Source organism: Heptranchias perlo, chromosome 12 (genome assembly GCF_035084215.1).
Source record: "Heptranchias perlo isolate sHepPer1 chromosome 12, sHepPer1.hap1, whole genome shotgun sequence".
In the NCBI taxonomy this organism is placed as follows: Eukaryota; Metazoa; Chordata; class Chondrichthyes; order Hexanchiformes; family Hexanchidae; genus Heptranchias; species Heptranchias perlo.
This window is the reverse complement of record NC_090336.1, coordinates 24,026,068-24,045,039: the sequence shown is the minus strand read 5'-3', so window position 1 is coordinate 24,045,039 and position 18,972 is coordinate 24,026,068. Positions and strand designations below refer to the sequence as shown.

General features: G+C 41.2%; 1 protein-coding gene across 2 annotated transcripts in view; it reads left to right on the top strand.

Annotated features, from left to right (window-relative positions):
• The window catches only part of si:dkey-9k7.3 (circularly permutated Ras protein 1), a 167,113-nt gene that overhangs the window by 34,685 nt on the left and 113,456 nt on the right, over positions 1-18,972 (top strand). For both annotated transcript variants that reach the window (XM_067993808.1, XM_067993809.1), the window contains exons 8-11: positions 499-549; positions 16,082-16,171; positions 17,452-17,603; positions 18,485-18,566. In XM_067993808.1, the coding sequence (XP_067849909.1) occupies positions 499-549; positions 16,082-16,171; positions 17,452-17,603; positions 18,485-18,566 (375 nt within the window). The remainder of the gene's footprint in view (positions 1-498; positions 550-16,081; positions 16,172-17,451; positions 17,604-18,484; positions 18,567-18,972) is intronic.

Genomic DNA, 18,972 nt, shown 5'->3' with positions numbered 1-18,972 from the left:
TTGTACAGTGAAATACTGAGACACATTGTACAGTGTTTGTACAGTGAAACACTGAGGCACATTGTACAGTGTTTGCATAGTGAAATACTGAGACACATTGTAGTGTTTGTACAGTGAAGCATTAGGACATATACAGTGTACAGTAGCACACAGACACATTGTACAGAGAAACACAGGCACAGTGTTAGTAGAGTGGATCATTGAGACATATTGGCAGATTATTTTGTTATTTACAGAACAGATGCATGAAACAAACCAGAATGTTCATTGTATTTGAGATGTTGTTCTTATTGTGTGTATTTTACAATTACATTTTTAATACAGGTACTTCAATGGTCCCCAAGGACTGACCTACTTCAGTGCACAAAGTTGCTATGGTGCTTTGCTTTTGATTATTGAGATGCAGTACCTTGGTGATCATGGGGCCACTAGAATTGTTTACAACTTATTCAGAGCCAATGTCTAAACTAACTAAAGATCCTCCATTCTGCTTTTTAGATTGAGGTTGCTGATGAAGGTTCCAGAACAGTTCATATATCAAGACTGCAGGTAATTGTTTGCTATTATGTTTTAGGGTGGGGGGGTGGGGGAGGGTGGGGAGAGATCCACTGGGAAATTCAGGCATTGGAGGGACTTTTAATGCCCCAGGATGGGTACGAGAGGGGCAGAGAGGGGTTAAAATTTCAAAAATCGGAAGCCCGACCCCAACCTGCCTCCACTTTTAACGGAGGTGGGCTGGGGGGGGGGGGGGGGGGGGGAGCGACTAGCTTGCTTTCCAGAGGCGGGTCCGTTATTTAAATATTTTAATGAGGTTGCGTGCCTCAGAATTTTACAGACTTTTAGGTTTAACGGTTGTGGGCCTGGTTTCCCCCAGGGCTCGGGAAACCCGGCAACTGAAAGGAGGTGAGAAAGGCCGGATTCATCAGATAAGTGCCTGTACAGCACTACTTGTGGGCCAGGAGGAGCAGGAGTGCTTCCCTCCTGTTCCTCAAGCAAACCTGCTTCCCTCCCCATGATCCGTCGTCCCCCGCCCCCAACCCCTGCGATCAGACCCCCCCCTCCCCCCGATGTTCTCCACGGCCCGTGATCTTCTACAGCCTCCCCATGATGTCCCCCTGACACACGGTCTCTCCCTCCCTCCTCTCTGCTCCCCGGCTGCAGCCTGGTGCCACAGGCAGACAGACAGACAGCCTCACAGTCTGGCTGGCTGCTGGCCAGGAAAGGGAGTCAAAATACTTAAATGAGGGCCAGCCCTTAAATTCATCAGGACCTCTGGGAAACTCGTATTTCCGGGTTTCCTGGCTGCTACACCTCCCCTCCCGCTCCCTCCCCACCTCCCCTAAATATCGGGGCCATTATTTCCTCCTCTTGCATTAAATGTTGAGTAGGGAAACATCTCCCCACAAAAACCTGGGCCAGAAATAAGTGTGCCAAAGAGTTTTAGTCTGTGAAGACATTTACAGTTAATCTTTTATTTTCAATATTCTTTGATATCAGTACGTAATTAATAGTTAACGGGCACAGTAGCACACTGTGTGTCCATATTTACATCTTGTGCCATGGAGTGATGGAACCATGATTGAATAATCACCCCCACCCCCATTCTCAAGAGCCACTGAATGGGGGACCAGGCCGGGAGGGTAAATCTGACAGGATGCCGTGGGCTGCCTTCACTCACCTCAAGTTTGGCTGTTCACAGACCAACATTGGTATAGGCCTGGTGCAGGACTTCTAGGAGATTTTTAAGCCCAGTTGTGGCTGGCTGTTTGTGCGAATATATCTGTGGGGGAAGGGAGTGATGGGGAGCAGTAGAGGAGAATAAATAACAAAACATAGGTGAAGGGAAATAAAATATTTCATTTAGAAAACAAGTAATTTCCATTTCATTCTAGCAATATGTATATAACTGTTCCACATCCAACCTGGTACTCTCTATAAAACTCTGCAATAGATTTTAATTATCATTAATTAGTTAAAATTCAGTGTGTTGCTAAGCTGGGTGAGTTCGAGTGTTAGACAGATGATTTTCCATTCTAGACTTTTCTTATGTGAATTAATATGTTTCTGAAAATGTTTGCTCAGCTTTCCCTTTTGAATCACCATGACAGTTCAAGAGGGACCCACCAGGAGGATCCCTTTGAAACAGAGAGTCTCACCATCAGTATATCTTTAAACAGAGAGCGGTACCATCAGTATCTCTTAAAACAGAGAGTGTTACCATCAGTAACTGTTTAAACAGAGAGCGTTACCATCAGTATATCTTTAAACAGAGAGCGTTACCATCAGTATCTCTTCAAACAGAGAGCGTTACCATCAGTATCTCTTTAAACAGAGAGCGTTACCATCAGTATCTCTTTAAACAGAGAGCGTTACCATCAGTATCTGTTTAAACAGAGAGCGTTACCATCAGTATCTGTTTAAACAGAGAGCGTTACCATCAGTATCTCTTTAAACAGAGAGCGTTCCCATCAGTATCTGTTTAAACAGAGAGTGTTACCATCAGTATCTCTTTAAACAGAGAGCGTTACCATCAGTATCTGTTTAAACAGAGAGCGTTACCATCAGTATCTGTTTAAACAGAGAGTGTTACCATCAGTATCTCTTTAAACAGAGAGCGGTACCATCAGTATCTCTTTAAACAGAGAGTGTTACCATCAGTATCTCTTTAAACAGAGAGTGTTACCATCAGTATCTGTTTAAACAGAGAGCATTACCATCAGTATCTCTTTAAACAGAGAGCGTTACCATCAGTATCTCTTTAAAGAGAGAGTATCACCATCAGTGTCTGTTTAAACAGAGAGCGTTACCATCAGTATCTCTTTAAAGAGAGAGTATCACCATCAGTATCTCTTTAAACAGAGAGCGGTACCATCAGTATCTGTTTAAACGGAGAGCGTTACCATCAGTATCTCTTTAAACAGAGAGCGTTACCATCAGTATCTCTTTAAAGAGAGAGCGTTACCATCAGTGTCTGTTTAAACGGAGAGCGTTACCATCAGTGTCTGTTTAAACAGAGAGCGTTACCATCAGTATCTGTTTAAAGAGAGAGCGTTACCATCAGTATCTGTTTAAACGGAGAGCGTTACCATCAGTATCTCTTTAAAGAGAGAGTATCACCATCAGTATCTCTTTAAACAGAGAGCGTTACCATCAGTATCTCTTTAAAGAGAGAGTATCAGCATCAGTATCTCTTTAAACAGAGAGCGTTACCATCAGTATCTGTTTAAACGGAGAGCGTTACCATCAGTATCTCTTTAAACAGAGAGCGTTACCATCAGTATCTCTTTAAAGAGAGAGTATCACCATCAGTATCTCTTTAAACAGAGAGCGGTACCATCAGTATCTCTTTAAACAGAGAGCGTTACCATCAGTATCTCTTTAAACAGAGAGCGTTACCATCAGTATCTCGTTAAACAGAGAACGTTACCATCAGTATCTGTTTAAACGGAGAGCGTTACCATCAGTATCTCTTTAAAGAGAGAGTATCACCATCAGTATCTCTTTAAACAGAGAGCGTTACCATCAGTATCTCTTTAAAGAGAGAGTATCACCATCAGTATCTCTTTAAACAGTGAGCGTTACCATCAGTATCTGTTTAAACGGAGAGCGTTACCATCAGTATCTCTTTAAACAGAGAGCGTTACCATCAGTATCTCTTTAAAGAGAGAGTATCACCATCAGTATCTCTTTAAACAGAGAGCGGTACCATCAGTATCTCTTTAAACGGAGAGCGTTACCATCAGTATCTGTTTAAAGAGAGAGCGTTACCATCAGTGTCTGTTTAAACAGAGAGCGTTACCATCAGTATCTGTTTAAACAGAGAACGTTACCATCAGTATCTCTTTAAACAGAGAGTCTCACCATCAGTATCTGTTTAAACAGAGAGCGTTACCATCAGTATCTCTTTAAAGAGAGAGCATTACCATCAGTGTCTGTTTAAACAGAGAGCGTTACCATCAGTATCTCTTTAAAGAGAGAGTATCACCATCAGTATCTCTTTAAACAGAGAGCGGTACCATCAGTATCTCTTTAAACAGAGAGCGTTACCATCAGTATCTCTTTAAACAGAGAGCGTTACCATCAGTATCTCTTTAAACAGAGAGCGTTACCATCAGTATCTCTTTAAAGAGAGAGTATCACCATCAGTATCTCTTCAAACAGAGAGCGTTACCATCAGTATCTCTTTAAAGAGAGAGTATCACCATCAGTATCTCTTTAAACAGAGAGTGTTACCATCAGTATCTCTTTAAACAGAGAGCGTTACCATCAGTATCTGTTTAAACAGAGAGCGTTACCATCAGTATCTCTTTAAACAGAGAGCGTTACCATCAGTATCTGTTTAAACAGAGAGCGTTACCATCAGTATCTCTTTAAACAGAGAGCGTTACCATCAGTATCTCTTTAAACAGAGAGCGTTACCATCAGTATCTGTTTAAACAGAGAGCGTTACCATCAGTATCTCTTTAAACAGAGAGCGTTACCATCAGTATCTCTTTAAACAGAGAGCGTTACCATCAGTATCTCTTTAAACAGAGAGCGTTACCATCAGTATCTCTTTAAACAGAGAGCGTTACCATCAGTATCTGTTTAAACAGAGAGCGTTACCATCAGTATCTGTTTAAACAGAGAGCGTTACCATCAGTATCTCTTTAAACAGAGAGCGTTACCATCAGTATCTGTTTAAACAGAGAGTGTTACCATCAGTATCTCTTTAAACAGAGAGCGTTACCATCAGTATCTGTTTAAACAGAGAGCGTTACCATCAGTATCTGTTTAAACAGAGAGTGTTACCATCAGTATCTCTTTAAACAGAGAGCGGTACCATCAGTATCTCTTTAAACAGAGAGTGTTACCATCAGTATCTCTTTAAACAGAGAGTGTTACCATCAGTATCTGTTTAAACAGAGAGCATTACCATCAGTATCTCTTTAAACAGAGAGCGTTACCATCAGTATCTCTTTAAAGAGAGAGTATCACCATCAGTGTCTGTTTAAACAGAGAACGTTACCATCAGTATCTCTTTAAAGAGAGAGTATCACCATCAGTATCTCTTTAAACAGAGAGCGGTACCATCAGTATCTGTTTAAACAGAGAGCGTTACCATCAGTATCTCTTTAAACAGAGAGCGTTACCATCAGTATCTCTTTAAAGAGAGAGCGTTACCATCAGTGTCTGTTTAAACGGAGAGCGTTACCATCAGTGTCTGTTTAAACAGAGAGCGTTACCATCAGTATCTGTTTAAAGAGAGAGCGTTACCATCAGTATCTGTTTAAACGGAGAGCGTTACCATCAGTATCTCTTTAAACAGAGAGTATCACCATCAGTATCTCTTTAAACAGAGAGCGTTACCATCAGTATCTCTTTAAAGAGAGAGTATCACCATCAGTATCTCTTTAAACAGAGAGCGTTACCATCAGTATCTGTTTAAACGGAGAGCGTTACCATCAGTATCTCTTTAAACAGAGAGCGTTACCATCAGTATCTCTTTAAAGAGAGAGTGTTACCATCAGTATCTCTTTAAACAGAGAGCGGTACCATCAGTATCTCTTTAAACAGAGAGCGTTACCATCAGTATCTCTTTAAACAGAGAGCGGTACCATCAGTATCTCGTTAAACAGAGAGCGTTACCATCAGTATCTGTTTAAACGGAGAGCATTACCATCAGTATCTCTTTAAAGAGAGAGTATCACCATCAGTATCTCTTTAAACAGAGAGCGTTACCATCAGTATCTCTTTAAAGAGAGAGTATCACCATCAGTATCTCTTTAAACAGAGAGCGTTACCATCAGTATCTGTTTAAACGGAGAGCGTTACCATCAGTATCTCTTTAAACAGAGAGCGTTACCATCAGTATCTCTTTAAAGAGAGAGTATCACCATCAGTATCTCTTTAAACAGAGAGTGTTACCATCAGTATCTCTTTAAACAGAGTGCGTTACCATCAGTATCTGTTTAAACAGAGAGCGTTACCATCAGTATCTGTTTAAACAGAGAGTGTTACCATCAGTATCTCTTTAAACAGAGAGCGGTACCATCAGTATCTCTTTAAACAGAGAGTGTTACCATCAGTATCTCTTTAAACAGAGAGTGTTACCATCAGTATCTGTTTAAACAGAGAGCATTACCATCAGTATCTCTTTAAAGAGAGAGTATCACCATCAGTGTCTGTTTAAACAGAGAGCGTTACCATCAGTATCTCTTTAAAGAGAGAGTATCACCATCAGTATCTCTTTAAACAGAGAGCGTTACCATCAGTATCTGTTTAAACGGAGAGCGTTACCATCAGTATCTCTTTAAACAGAGAGCGTTACCATCAGTATCTCTTTAAAGAGAGAGTATCACCATCAGTATCTCTTTAAACAGAGAGTGTTACCATCAGTATCTCTTTAAACAGAGTGCGTTACCATCAGTATCTGTTTAAACAGAGAGCGTTACCATCAGTATCTGTTTAAACAGAGAGTGTTACCATCAGTATCTCTTTAAACAGAGAGCGGTACCATCAGTATCTCTTTGAACAGAGAGTGTTACCATCAGTATCTCTTTAAACAGAGAGCGTTACCATCAGTATCTCTTTAAACAGAGAGTATCACCATCAGTGTCTGTTTAAACAGAGAGCGTTACCATCAGTATCTCTTTAAAGAGAGAGTATCACCATCAGTATCTCTTTAAACAGAGAGCGGTACCATCAGTATCTGTTTAAACGGAGAGCGTTACCATCAGTATCTCTTTAAACAGAGAGCGTTACCATCAGTATCTCTTTAAAGAGAGAGCGTTACCATCAGTGTCTGTTTAAACGGAGAGCGTTACCATCAGTGTCTGTTTAAACAGAGAGCGTTACCATCAGTATCTGTTTAAAGAGAGAGCGTTACCATCAGTATCTGTTTAAACGGAGAGCGTTACCATCAGTATCTCTTTAAAGAGAGAGTATCACCATCAGTATCTCTTTAAACAGAGAGCGTTACCATCAGTATCTCTTTAAAGAGAGAGTATCACCATCAGTATCTCTTTAAACAGAGAGCGTTACCATCAGTATCTGTTTAAACGGAGAGCGTTACCATCAGTATCTCTTTAAACAGAGAGCGTTACCATCAGTATCTCTTTAAAGAGAGAGTATCACCATCAGTATCTCTTTAAACAGAGAGCGGTACCATCAGTATCTCTTTAAACAGAGAGCGTTACCATCAGTATCTCTTTAAACAGAGAGCGTTACCATCAGTATCTCGTTAAACAGAGAGCGTTACCATCAGTATCTGTTTAAACGGAGAGCGTTACCATCAGTATCTGTTTAAACAGAGAGCGTTACCATCAGTATCTCTTTAAACAGAGAGCGTTACCATCAGTATCTCTTTAAACAGAGAGCGTTACCATCAGTATCTGTTTAAACAGAGAGCGTTACCATCAGTATCTCTTTAAACAGAGAGCGTTACCATCAGTATCTCTTTAAACAGAGAGCGTTACCATCAGTATCTCTTTAAACAGAGAGCGTTACCATCAGTATCTCTTTAAACAGAGAGCGTTACCATCAGTATCTGTTTAAACAGAGAGCGTTACCATCAGTATCTGTTTAAACAGAGAGCGTTACCATCAGTATCTCTTTAAACAGAGAGCGTTACCATCAGTATCTGTTTAAACAGAGAGTGTTACCATCAGTATCTCTTTAAACAGAGAGCGTTACCATCAGTATCTGTTTAAACAGAGAGCGTTACCATCAGTATCTGTTTAAACAGAGAGTGTTACCATCAGTATCTCTTTAAACAGAGAGCGGTACCATCAGTATCTCTTTAAACAGAGAGTGTTACCATCAGTATCTCTTTAAACAGAGAGTGTTACCATCAGTATCTGTTTAAACAGAGAGCATTACCATCAGTATCTCTTTAAACAGAGAGCGTTACCATCAGTATCTCTTTAAAGAGAGAGTATCACCATCAGTGTCTGTTTAAACAGAGAACGTTACCATCAGTGTCTGTTTAAACAGAGAGCGTTACCATCAGTATCTCTTTAAAGAGAGAGTATCACCATCAGTATCTCTTTAAACAGAGAGCGGTACCATCAGTATCTCTTTAAACAGAGAGCGTTACCATCAGTATCTCTTTAAACAGAGAGCGTTACCATCAGTATCTCTTTAAACAGAGAGCGTTACCATCAGTATCTCTTTAAAGAGAGAGTATCACCATCAGTATCTCTTCAAACAGAGAGCGTTACCATCAGTATCTCTTTAAAGAGAGAGTATCACCATCAGTATCTCTTTAAACAGAGAGTGTTACCATCAGTATCTCTTTAAACAGAGAGCGTTACCATCAGTATCTGTTTAAACAGAGAGCGTTACCATCAGTATCTCTTTAAACAGAGAGCGTTACCATCAGTATCTGTTTAAACAGAGAGCGTTACCATCAGTATCTCTTTAAACAGAGAGCGTTACCATCAGTATCTCTTTAAACAGAGAGCGTTACCATCAGCATCTGTTTAAACAGAGAGCGTTACCATCAGTATCTCTTTAAACAGAGAGCGTTACCATCAGTATCTCTTTAAACAGAGAGCGTTACCATCAGTATCTCTTTAAACAGAGAGCGTTACCATCAGTATCTCTTTAAACAGAGAGCGTTACCATCAGTATCTGTTTAAACAGAGAGCGTTACCATCAGTATCTGTTTAAACAGAGAGCGTTACCATCAGTATCTCTTTAAACAGAGAGCGTTACCATCAGTATCTGTTTAAACAGAGAGTGTTACCATCAGTATCTCTTTAAACAGAGAGCGTTACCATCAGTATCTGTTTAAACAGAGAGCGTTACCATCAGTATCTGTTTAAACAGAGAGTGTTACCATCAGTATCTCTTTAAACAGAGAGCGGTACCATCAGTATCTCTTTAAACAGAGAGTGTTACCATCAGTATCTCTTTAAACAGAGAGTGTTACCATCAGTATCTGTTTAAACAGAGAGCATTACCATCAGTATCTCTTTAAACAGAGAGCGTTACCATCAGTATCTCTTTAAAGAGAGAGTATCACCATCAGTGTCTGTTTAAACAGAGAACGTTACCATCAGTATCTCTTTAAAGAGAGAGTATCACCATCAGTATCTCTTTAAACAGAGAGCGGTACCATCAGTATCTGTTTAAACAGAGAGCGTTACCATCAGTATCTCTTTAAACAGAGAGCGTTACCATCAGTATCTCTTTAAAGAGAGAGCGTTACCATCAGTGTCTGTTTAAACGGAGAGCGTTACCATCAGTGTCTGTTTAAACAGAGAGCGTTACCATCAGTATCTGTTTAAAGAGAGAGCGTTACCATCAGTATCTGTTTAAACGGAGAGCGTTACCATCAGTATCTCTTTAAACAGAGAGTATCACCATCAGTATCTCTTTAAACAGAGAGCGTTACCATCAGTATCTCTTTAAACAGAGAGCGTTACCATCAGTATCTGTTTAAACAGAGAGCGTTACCATCAGTATCTGTTTAAACAGAGAGCGTTACCATCAGTATCTCTTTAAACAGAGAGCGTTACCATCAGTATCTGTTTAAACAGAGAGTGTTACCATCAGTATCTCTTTAAACAGAGAGCGTTACCATCAGTATCTGTTTAAACAGAGAGCGTTACCATCAGTATCTGTTTAAACAGAGAGTGTTACCATCAGTATCTCTTTAAACAGAGAGCGGTACCATCAGTATCTCTTTAAACAGAGAGTGTTACCATCAGTATCTCTTTAAACAGAGAGTGTTACCATCAGTATCTGTTTAAACAGAGAGCATTACCATCAGTATCTCTTTAAACAGAGAGCGTTACCATCAGTATCTCTTTAAAGAGAGAGTATCACCATCAGTGTCTGTTTAAACAGAGAACGTTACCATCAGTATCTCTTTAAAGAGAGAGTATCACCATCAGTATCTCTTTAAACAGAGAGCGGTACCATCAGTATCTGTTTAAACAGAGAGCGTTACCATCAGTATCTCTTTAAACAGAGAGCGTTACCATCAGTATCTCTTTAAAGAGAGAGCGTTACCATCAGTGTCTGTTTAAACGGAGAGCGTTACCATCAGTGTCTGTTTAAACAGAGAGCGTTACCATCAGTATCTGTTTAAAGAGAGAGCGTTACCATCAGTATCTGTTTAAACGGAGAGCGTTACCATCAGTATCTCTTTAAACAGAGAGTATCACCATCAGTATCTCTTTAAACAGAGAGCGTTACCATCAGTATCTCTTTAAAGAGAGAGTATCACCATCAGTATCTCTTTAAACAGAGAGCGTTACCATCAGTATCTGTTTAAACGGAGAGCGTTACCATCAGTATCTCTTTAAACAGAGAGCGTTACCATCAGTATCTCTTTAAAGAGAGAGTGTTACCATCAGTATCTCTTTAAACAGAGAGCGGTACCATCAGTATCTCTTTAAACAGAGAGCGTTACCATCAGTATCTCTTTAAACAGAGAGCGGTACCATCAGTATCTCGTTAAACAGAGAGCGTTACCATCAGTATCTGTTTAAACGGAGAGCATTACCATCAGTATCTCTTTAAAGAGAGAGTATCACCATCAGTATCTCTTTAAACAGAGAGCGTTACCATCAGTATCTCTTTAAAGAGAGAGTATCACCATCAGTATCTCTTTAAACAGAGAGCGTTACCATCAGTATCTGTTTAAACGGAGAGCGTTACCATCAGTATCTCTTTAAACAGAGAGCGTTACCATCAGTATCTCTTTAAAGAGAGAGTATCACCATCAGTATCTCTTTAAACAGAGAGTGTTACCATCAGTATCTCTTTAAACAGAGTGCGTTACCATCAGTATCTGTTTAAACAGAGAGCGTTACCATCAGTATCTGTTTAAACAGAGAGTGTTACCATCAGTATCTCTTTAAACAGAGAGCGGTACCATCAGTATCTCTTTAAACAGAGAGTGTTACCATCAGTATCTCTTTAAACAGAGAGTGTTACCATCAGTATCTGTTTAAACAGAGAGCATTACCATCAGTATCTCTTTAAAGAGAGAGTATCACCATCAGTGTCTGTTTCAACAGAGAGCGTTACCATCAGTATCTCTTTAAAGAGAGAGTATCACCATCAGTATCTCTTTAAACAGAGAGCGTTACCATCAGTATCTGTTTAAACGGAGAGCGTTACCATCAGTATCTCTTTAAACAGAGAGCGTTACCATCAGTATCTCTTTAAAGAGAGAGTATCACCATCAGTATCTCTTTAAACAGAGAGTGTTACCATCAGTATCTCTTTAAACAGAGTGCGTTACCATCAGTATCTGTTTAAACAGAGAGCGTTACCATCAGTATCTGTTTAAACAGAGAGTGTTACCATCAGTATCTCTTTAAACAGAGAGCGGTACCATCAGTATCTCTTTGAACAGAGAGTGTTACCATCAGTATCTCTTTAAACAGAGAGCGTTACCATCAGTATGTCTTTAAACAGAGAGTATCACCATCAGTGTCTGTTTAAACAGAGAGCGTTACCATCAGTATCTCTTTAAAGAGAGAGTATCACCATCAGTATCTCTTTAAACAGAGAGCGGTACCATCAGTATCTGTTTAAACGGAGAGCGTTACCATCAGTATCTCTTTAAACAGAGAGCGTTACCATCAGTATCTCTTTAAAGAGAGAGCGTTACCATCAGTGTCTGTTTAAACGGAGAGCGTTACCATCAGTGTCTGTTTAAACAGAGAGCGTTACCATCAGTATCTGTTTAAAGAGAGAGCGTTACCATCAGTATCTGTTTAAACGGAGAGCGTTACCATCAGTATCTCTTTAAAGAGAGAGTATCACCATCAGTATCTCTTTAAACAGAGAGCGTTACCATCAGTATCTCTTTAAAGAGAGAGTATCACCATCAGTATCTCTTTAAACAGAGAGCGTTACCATCAGTATCTGTTTAAACGGAGAGCGTTACCATCAGTATCTCTTTAAACAGAGAGCGTTACCATCAGTATCTCTTTAAAGAGAGAGTATCACCATCAGTATCTCTTTAAACAGAGAGCGGTACCATCAGTATCTCTTTAAACAGAGAGCGTTACCATCAGTATCTCTTTAAACAGAGAGCGTTACCATCAGTATCTCGTTAAACAGAGAGCGTTACCATCAGTATCTGTTTAAACGGAGAGCGTTACCATCAGTATCTCTTTAAAGAGAGAGTATCACCATCAGTATCTCTTTAAACAGAGAGCGTTACCATCAGTATCTCTTTAAAGAGAGAGTATCACCATCAGTATCTCTTTAAACAGAGAGCGTTACCATCAGTATCTGTTTAAACGGAGAGCGTTACCATCAGTATCTCTTTAAACAGAGAGCGTTACCATCAGTATCTCTTTAAAGAGAGAGTATCACCATCAGTATCTCTTTAAACAGAGAGCGGTACCATCAGTATCTCTTTAAACGGAGAGCGTTACCATCAGTATCTGTTTAAAGAGAGAGCGTTACCGTCAGTGTCTGTTTAAACAGAGAGCGTTACCATCAGTATCTGTTTAAACAGAGAACGTTACCATCAGTATCTCTTTAAACAGAGAGTCTCACCATCAGTATCTGTTTAAACAGAGAGCGTTACCATCAGTATCTCTTTAAAGAGAGAGCATTACCATCAGTGTCTGTTTAAACAGAGAGTATCACCATCAGTGTCTGTTTAAACAGAGAGCGTTACCATCAGTATCTCTTTAAAGAGAGAGTATCACCATCAGTATCTCTTTAAACAGAGAGCGGTACCATCAGTTTCTCTTTAAACAGAGAGCGTTACCATCAGTATCTCTTTAAACAGAGAGCGTTACCATCAGTATCTCTTTAAACAGAGAGCGTTACCATCAGTATCTCTTTAAAGAGAGAGTATCACCATCAGTATCTCTTTAAACAGAGAGCGTTACCATCAGTATCTGTTTAAAGGGAGAGCGTTACCATCAGTATCTCTTTAAACAGAGAGCGTTACCATCAGTATCTCTTTAAAGATAGAGCATCACCATCAGTATCTCTTTAAACAGAGAGCGTTACCATCAGTATCTGTTTAAACAGAGAGCGTTACCATCAGTATCTGTTTAAACAGAGAGCGTTACCATCAGTATCTCTTTAAACAGAGAGCGTTACCATCAGTATCTGTTTAAACAGAGAGCGGTACCGTCAGTATCTCTTTAAAGAGCGAGTGTCACTCCTAGGATCCCTTTTATGTAGTGAGGCCGTGAAATTCCACTGAGCTTCTTCTGATCTCCTGCCATATATTCAGCGGGTGGAACCTGGAGGGAAACGGCATAGCAGATTGTTTTTAGTTGTTTATGCCAGTTATACTGGGAGACCAGGAGAACCCTTGTAGAAGATCAGTCTTGCCATCAGGATCCCTTTAAACAGAGACTCTTACTATTTTTAAGAGGGAATCCTGCCTTCAGGAACCCTTTTAAAGAGCAAGAGCTATTTTCAAAGCTTCATCATCAGTATCCCTTTTTTAAATATTGGCACGTCTCACCACCTGTACCCCCTTTAAAAAAAATGTGTAGATCCATAATTCTGATGTAGTGCCAGGATGCACCCATCAGGAAACTCCACTGCTGACCCTGCTGAACTTTCCCAAATCTGCATTTTCTCACCAATGGGAAGAGGCCAGAAGAAGCATCATTGGAAAGCCAATCTGGGGAGTGCTGGTGTTATCGGTCCCTTTTATAAAGGAGACCAAAAGAAAAATTATTTGAAACATCTTTGGGGTGCAGGCCCAAGACCTCCAGGCAGGCATCACTGCTGCCAGTCTGCAGGCTGATACGCCTCCTATCACCTGGTAATACCACCCTGCTGAAAGATCCCGGGCCGGGCCAAGAGAACTCTCCCTTTGAAATGCCTCCGCTGTCCAGGTAGCTCTTGTTCGGGGTGGAGGTTCCGACCCAAAAAGGCCCCACAGAGACTGGCAGTGAAGGCTGGGACCCATCGTATCTGGGTCCTGACCTCTTTCCTGTGTCTTCTACTGTATACACACCAACTAGCAGCGGGAATGTGCTGGAAGGCCCGCAGAAATTTTGAACCTAGCTTCTCACCATCAGGAACTATTTGAAAGAAATGGTATTGAAAATGAAACAAAGCAGAGGCAAATTGTTAGTTTCCTCTCACTAATTGACGTGTTTGGAAATGACATTTTTTGGCTGCACTGGTGATATAAAATTGTAGCTGACAGTTTTAAAAACCACAGATACCTCAGATTGCAGAAACAAATTCTTTTGCCATGGGACAGCTAGGGGATTTGTTTATACTTTTCAAGAACTAAGAACATAAGAAATAGGAGCAGGAGTAGGCCATCCGGCCCCTCGAGCCTGCTCCGTCATTCAACAAGATCATGGCTGATCTTCTACCTCAACGTCATTTTCCTGCACCATCCCCATATTCCTTGATGCCTTTAATATCTAGAAATCTATCGATCTCTGTTTTCAATGTACTCAATGACTGAGCCTCCACAGCCCTCTGGGTAGAGAATTCCAAAGATTCTCCACCCTCTGAGTGAAGAAATTTCTCCTCATCTCAGTCCTGATGTCATTTTAATTGCAGAAATAGAACTGTAAGGAGTTTTCTGGGTTTTGTTTTTAATCAAAGAACAACCTGAATGACTTTTCCAATAGCTGTGTGAGTAGATAGTGCATGGCACAGACCAGGAAGTACTCAACTTTAATCCCTGCTCTGTGCTTCATTGGCTGATCTCAGCCAATTGGCAGGGCAGTGGAAAAATCAGTTGCGGTAATTGTTGCTATTTCTATCCTGCTGGTAAGTGCGTGAGTGGACTTTAGATAACGACACAATAAGGCTCAGTAATGATTCCTCCCACGGTCAAAAATCCCATTGACACTCACTGTCCAGGCTCACATATTAAGAATGGTTATAGAAGAGCTACTGGTAACAGGGAGACTGATCACTACCATGAGTCAGAGCTTTCAGGAGAGAAGGGGAGAAAATTAGAAAACAAAAAGAAACACTCCCCAGTTGTGTAAGCTCCTTTTATGCTCTGTTCTCCCAGTGCCATCCTTAGAGTTAGTCTTTGGTATCAGGAAAACCTTTGAGATCCATCAGTTTCCAGTCACTTGTGGCTTCTTTTGACATTTAAAATTAAGTAGAGCCAGCCAATAGTGGTGATGACACAGATTCACAGCCACGACTCCCCACATAGTGAGGTCCTAACTTCAGTCTGGTCTTTGCATAGAAGTTAGGCAGGGGAGGAAGGAAAACAGTAGGTAAATAAGGCAAGGCCAGGCCAGAATCGGTCCACCCTCTTTGTTGTCGGTGGCAGAATTGGGTTCACTATTCAGGCCAGTGCTTACCTATAGGCCCCACAGAAATAACTGTTCAGCTCATCAAGTCCATGGGGGTAATTTTAACATTGGGCAATGGTGTGAAATGGGCCATATTGAATTAACTGCCCATCATACACCATGCTTGATTATCCTTTCGACTGAAGTCAATGGAAGGGAAAATCGGGAAAGGTGTAGAATGAGCAGCCAATTTGATATCGGCTATTTAACCCTATCACCCAAAGTTAAAATTACCCCCATTAGATTTGAAAACCATAAATAATCTACCCCATCATGAATTTAACCCACCCACTTAATCTCCTGAGGGAATGTTCTGTACAAATACTCCGTAATTCCCAAAATGAATCAAGAAAACCTCTAGAATATTAATTCCCATTCTCATTCCTTCACTGTTCAAACCTGGCCTGCTGCCCACTACAGACAATATTCCCATGATCCCAGCATCACAGGGACCATTGTAATCCTTGGAATATTTAATCAGCTCAGTCCCTACTTCAATTTATATGACAATAGTTATTAAAGTTTTTATGGTATATAGTGAAATACGGCCCATGCAGTGACGTTTTCAACCTTGCAATGAAGACTTTGCATTACCGTACATGTGGCTTCGCTTTAAAAATAAATCAAAAGCTGGGGGAATAATTCACCCAGCAGCGTGCTACAAATACACTGGACAACTCTTCCTGGGGCGGTTGACGTATTTTATAATGTTGATCATTCCTCATTGTTCCACCCCATTGCTAATACAGAGCCTGTAATTGGACACTGTGTAGGAGACATGCATCATTGCTTAAACTGACCATGCTTCTTCTTGGTTACAGAGTGTTCAAGAAGCCATCTTGAAATCTTTGAATCACATGACTCAGACCTGTCCTCAGAAGCGAGTCGCCTTGGTTACATTTAATGATGAGGTATGGTGCCATTTAGGAAATAATGTGGATGGTACAGTGGATGGGTGGGTATACTGCTATGTGGGCACATTAGATTGATGGGTAGGTATACTTGATAACAGGATATACTAGATGAGTGGGTATGCCAGATAGGTAGATGCATAAGAGAGGTGCATATACCAGATGAGTAAGCCTCCTGAATGGGTAGGTGAATATACAGGATGAGTGGATCTGCTGGATGAGCAAATATACAGGATGGCTGAATACACTGGAGGGGCAGTATGCCTGATGGGCAGTTCTGGGAGATGGGTAGGTGGGCTCATGGTATGTGCTAACAAAGCCATTAATAGCGGCAAAGAATTACGAAATGCAGGATATTTGTAAGACAGTGCTAGATGCTGATTCATTTGCTTTCTCCGGAATGTCCCCCAGCCCCAACCTCAGAACAGCACTTCCTACAGCAACAGTGTGACATTCTTCCATTTTCCGCAGCAGCCATCCCATAGTCTTTCTGAAGGAGATTGCCAATTAAAGCTGAAATGGAGGCAGTTGTGTATGATGTGCTCATGCTCACAGTGAACTGGATTAAGGCTGCTCAAAGTCCTTTCACATCGGACTCTTACAGCTAGCAGACTGAGGAGCTTCTCTTCCCTCCAGTCTGGGGAGCTCCCAGTTTGAAAGCCCAGTGGCTAACTCCAGTGCCCTGCCCCCAGCAGTCATCATTCTTGTTAACAGTGCTTCCCAGAGATCAGTAGGTGCAATTATGGGTTGTACCATTAAAAGGAATGTAAATAGTACATGTAGACTCAGATTAACTTTCCAAGCATTTTAATGGGAAAGTTGCAGGCAGGTGAAATTTAAAGTTAAGGCCAAAATTTGAATTCAGGATTGAGAACCTCATGCCTTATGTCGGCCTATGGGATGCCTATCATTTGATTAACATAGGAACATAGGAACAGGAGTAGGCCATTCAGCCCCTCATGCCTGCTCCGCCATTTGATAAGATCATGGCTGATCTGTGATCTAACTCCATATACCTGCCTTTGGCCCATATCCCTTAATACCTTTGGTTGCCAAAAAGCTATCTATCTCAGATTTAAATTTAGCAATTGAGCTAGTATCAATTGCCGTTTGCGGAAGAGAGTTCCAAACTTCTACCACCCTTTGTGTGTAGAAATGTTTTCTAAGGTCGCTCCCGAAAGGTCTGGCTCTAATTTTTAGACTGTGCCCCCTGGTGTCTAATGCTAATGTCAATTCATACTTAGTAATTAAACACTAGGCCTTTCTCTTTCTCTTTCCAGGTAACAATCTATGGGGATGGTATAGGTGTGCCCACAAGACTGAGTGATTTTCAGCTATTGGATTCAGACTACCTAAAGACAAGAGGAAAAGAGTATCCTGTCCCACGAAGCATCGCAGAGAGTTTTCAGGCACTAAGTTACCGGGTCCATGAGTAAGTACAGTAAAGTATTCATTGCTTACCAATTCAATGTTAATAAACAATTGTTGAAAGGACACAATACCTACTTGTTGTTTTGTTGGAATTGGTTTGTGTACTGTAAAGAAAGCACAGCATCCTGTCAGTCACAGTTACACCGAGATATTCTCACACAATCAGGACTGAATATGAGTCAAGATAGTTTCAAGGAGTCACCCATTTACGATCTCAGGTCACAGCTCACTCTGAACTCACTTTGTTCATGAAAATACAAGTGAGAAAGGACCATTCGTTGTACCTCATCACTTGGCTCCTTGTTCAGGACTCGATCTCACCCTTCTTCATTTCGTCTTCCTGCTGTAAGCCCATTTTCTCACTGCTTATAAACAAGGCAGGGTGATGGGCGCCAGAGCTCATTCGTTATAAAGTAGTAAAAAAAATACATTTAGAAGCGATACAGAAGCAACTTCTTCACACAAAGGGTGATCAGTATCTGGAATAATCTGTCAGGCAGAATAGCAGAAGAACAGATGTTAGGAACATTCGTAGCAAGCTTGTTTTCAACTGTTTCCTCTCCTCTGCTGAAGGCACTAATGTCTGCTGGAGTCCAGTTCTAAATGCACAGACTACTAATATAGTAAGCATCTGCAGGCTATTTGACTGTGTGGGGCATTCACAGTCAATGCTGATCCTGTCCTCAAATACCATCCACACACTTTCCAGCAGTGGTCTCTAGCTGGTGCACAGGAAGACACTGGCCCTTTTATTTTTTCTCTTCCTACCCGAATACAGTTTTAGCACTTGACCACGGGCCAGGCTGAGTTCGGTTATCTCAACACAGGCCAGAACGTTGCTGGGCTTCACTTTGCTCCATTGTCTTTTATTTATCTCTACAGAATGCGAGAACGAGGTGCAACCGCCCTGGGACCAGCTGCCCTCGTATCAGTGTCAATAGCGTCAGAGAGACCTGGGTCAAAGGTTAGTCACCGAGCATTTATAATTAAAGCCATTGTGGATCAGAACCAGACCTATGGGGAAAGATTGGGAGAGTGGGACTAATTGGATCGCTCTTTCATAGAGCCAGCACAGGCATGATGGGCAGAATGGCCTCCTTCTGTGTTGTAAGATTCTATGGGCATAATTTTATCCTGGAGCCGGGAAGGGGGCAGGGGGGTCAAATTGCAGATGGGAAACCTGGAAGTACGGGTTTCCTGAACGTCCTTACGATTTTGACATAAAGACGTCTTTTTTTTTGACGGTTTCCCGCACAACAGGCCGGCCTGATTGACGGGCTGGTCTCAGTTGGATGGGAGAAAAGGAAGAGGTAAGTGTTCAGGTAAATCTTAGATTGGTGGGGGGAGGTGGAAGGGTGGCTTGGGGGGCG